General features: G+C 38.7%; 1 protein-coding gene across 1 annotated transcript in view; it reads right to left on the bottom strand.

Annotated features, from left to right (window-relative positions):
* Window positions 1–911: 911 nt before the first annotated feature.
* The window catches only part of cyb5r2 (cytochrome b5 reductase 2), a 7,658-nt gene continuing 7,242 nt past the window's right edge, over window positions 912–1,327 (bottom strand). Inside the window, exon 9 of the mRNA XM_005739152.1 lies at window positions 912–1,183. Coding sequence (XP_005739209.1) covers window positions 912–1,183 — 272 coding nt within the window. The remainder of the gene's footprint in view (window positions 1,184–1,327) is intronic.

Below are 1,327 nucleotides of genomic sequence, written 5' to 3'. Positions count from 1 at the left end.
TCCCTATTTAAAAGGCTGGCATTGAATTCCCAATATTAATATCCCCTGCTACTAAGTTTCTTCCTTGTTGGTTTTGGCTTTGGAGATTTTAGATTGTGAGGTACACCAAAAAATGGCATCGCTCACCAACCAATAATCAATTCCTGACCTGCTTTCTCCATTAGGTTTAAACCACGAATATTTCTTAACTCCAGGATTCATACATCTCCAAATGTCTGTGAAATTATTATCACAAGCAAAGTTCTCAATAATGTTATTCTGCTGCCTCCTTCCTAAGCGACGCGCCCATCTGTCCATCCATTCATCTGGTGTCACGTTCCCATCGCCTCCAACGACAGTATAATCTGTGGGGTACATAACTTTAACTCTGAAATCACATTTGTTAAATTTTCCAACAGACTTTTATTTTGACCCTGATTATTTATGTCCATAAAGCCTTGTGACAATAAGGAATAAACCTTCGCATTTCAACACTACAGTTAACCAGTGGCCCTCTCTGTCAGCTTTGTAAGTTATAATTTGCCCTGGGAATTTATTAAAACAAATCGCCACACCTCCAGATGGATTAGATCCATGGCTGAAAAGAATCTGGTCTCCCCACCGATTAGTCCAAAATGTAACATCAGCATCTACAGAGTGAGTGTCTTGTAGTAATAAAGAGTGACATTTTTGCCCCATGCAAAATAAAAGAGTGCATTTTTCTTAACAATGTCCTTCAAACCCTGAATGTTTAATGAACTAAATATAATTTGTGAGTGAACCATAACAAGAAAAAATGAAATGAAAAAAATAAAGAGGTATGAGTTTAACCCATAACTCTTGTCACCTACTCAGTGACTAGTAACCTCTCATTTTCAGCCGAGCTCTGTTGTCCCATTAATAATAATCCACCGTATAACAGTCTGAGCCTTTCATTTAGCGTCGCCAATCCTCCGTCCTTCAATGTATCCACGAGGACCTCGGAAAAAGGTCTGTCTTGCTTGCTTGTTCAATTTGAGGCCAATCCTCCCGCGGCAGTACCTCAGCAAAGTGAAAGCAGCCATTCTTACAGACAGCCGAACCGACTCCTTCAGATCGTAGTTGTCTTTGGTCAGCTGCTCATATCTTCTCTCCAACTCTTTAACCTTCGTTCTACATTCTTTCACCTCCTCCAAGTTGAACTGAACAGCTTTCGATAGGATGGCTAGCCTTTTTAAAAAGTATAAAAAATATACAAACCAAAGATATAGTTGTAAAGAGCAGAAATATTCTAAAATTTGAAAAAACATACGAAGGCAAGAAGAATAATAAAGAGAAAGAATAAAGAGAAACAGGAAAGTGTGGATGC

This window comes from Pundamilia nyererei, unplaced genomic scaffold (genome assembly GCF_000239375.1).
Source record: "Pundamilia nyererei isolate P.nyererei 1_Seehausen unplaced genomic scaffold, PunNye1.0 scaffold00089, whole genome shotgun sequence".
NCBI lineage: Eukaryota > Metazoa > Chordata > Actinopteri > Cichliformes > Cichlidae > Pundamilia > Pundamilia nyererei.
The sequence above is the reverse complement of the archived record's forward strand: the minus strand, read 5'-3'. Positions and strand labels throughout refer to the sequence as shown.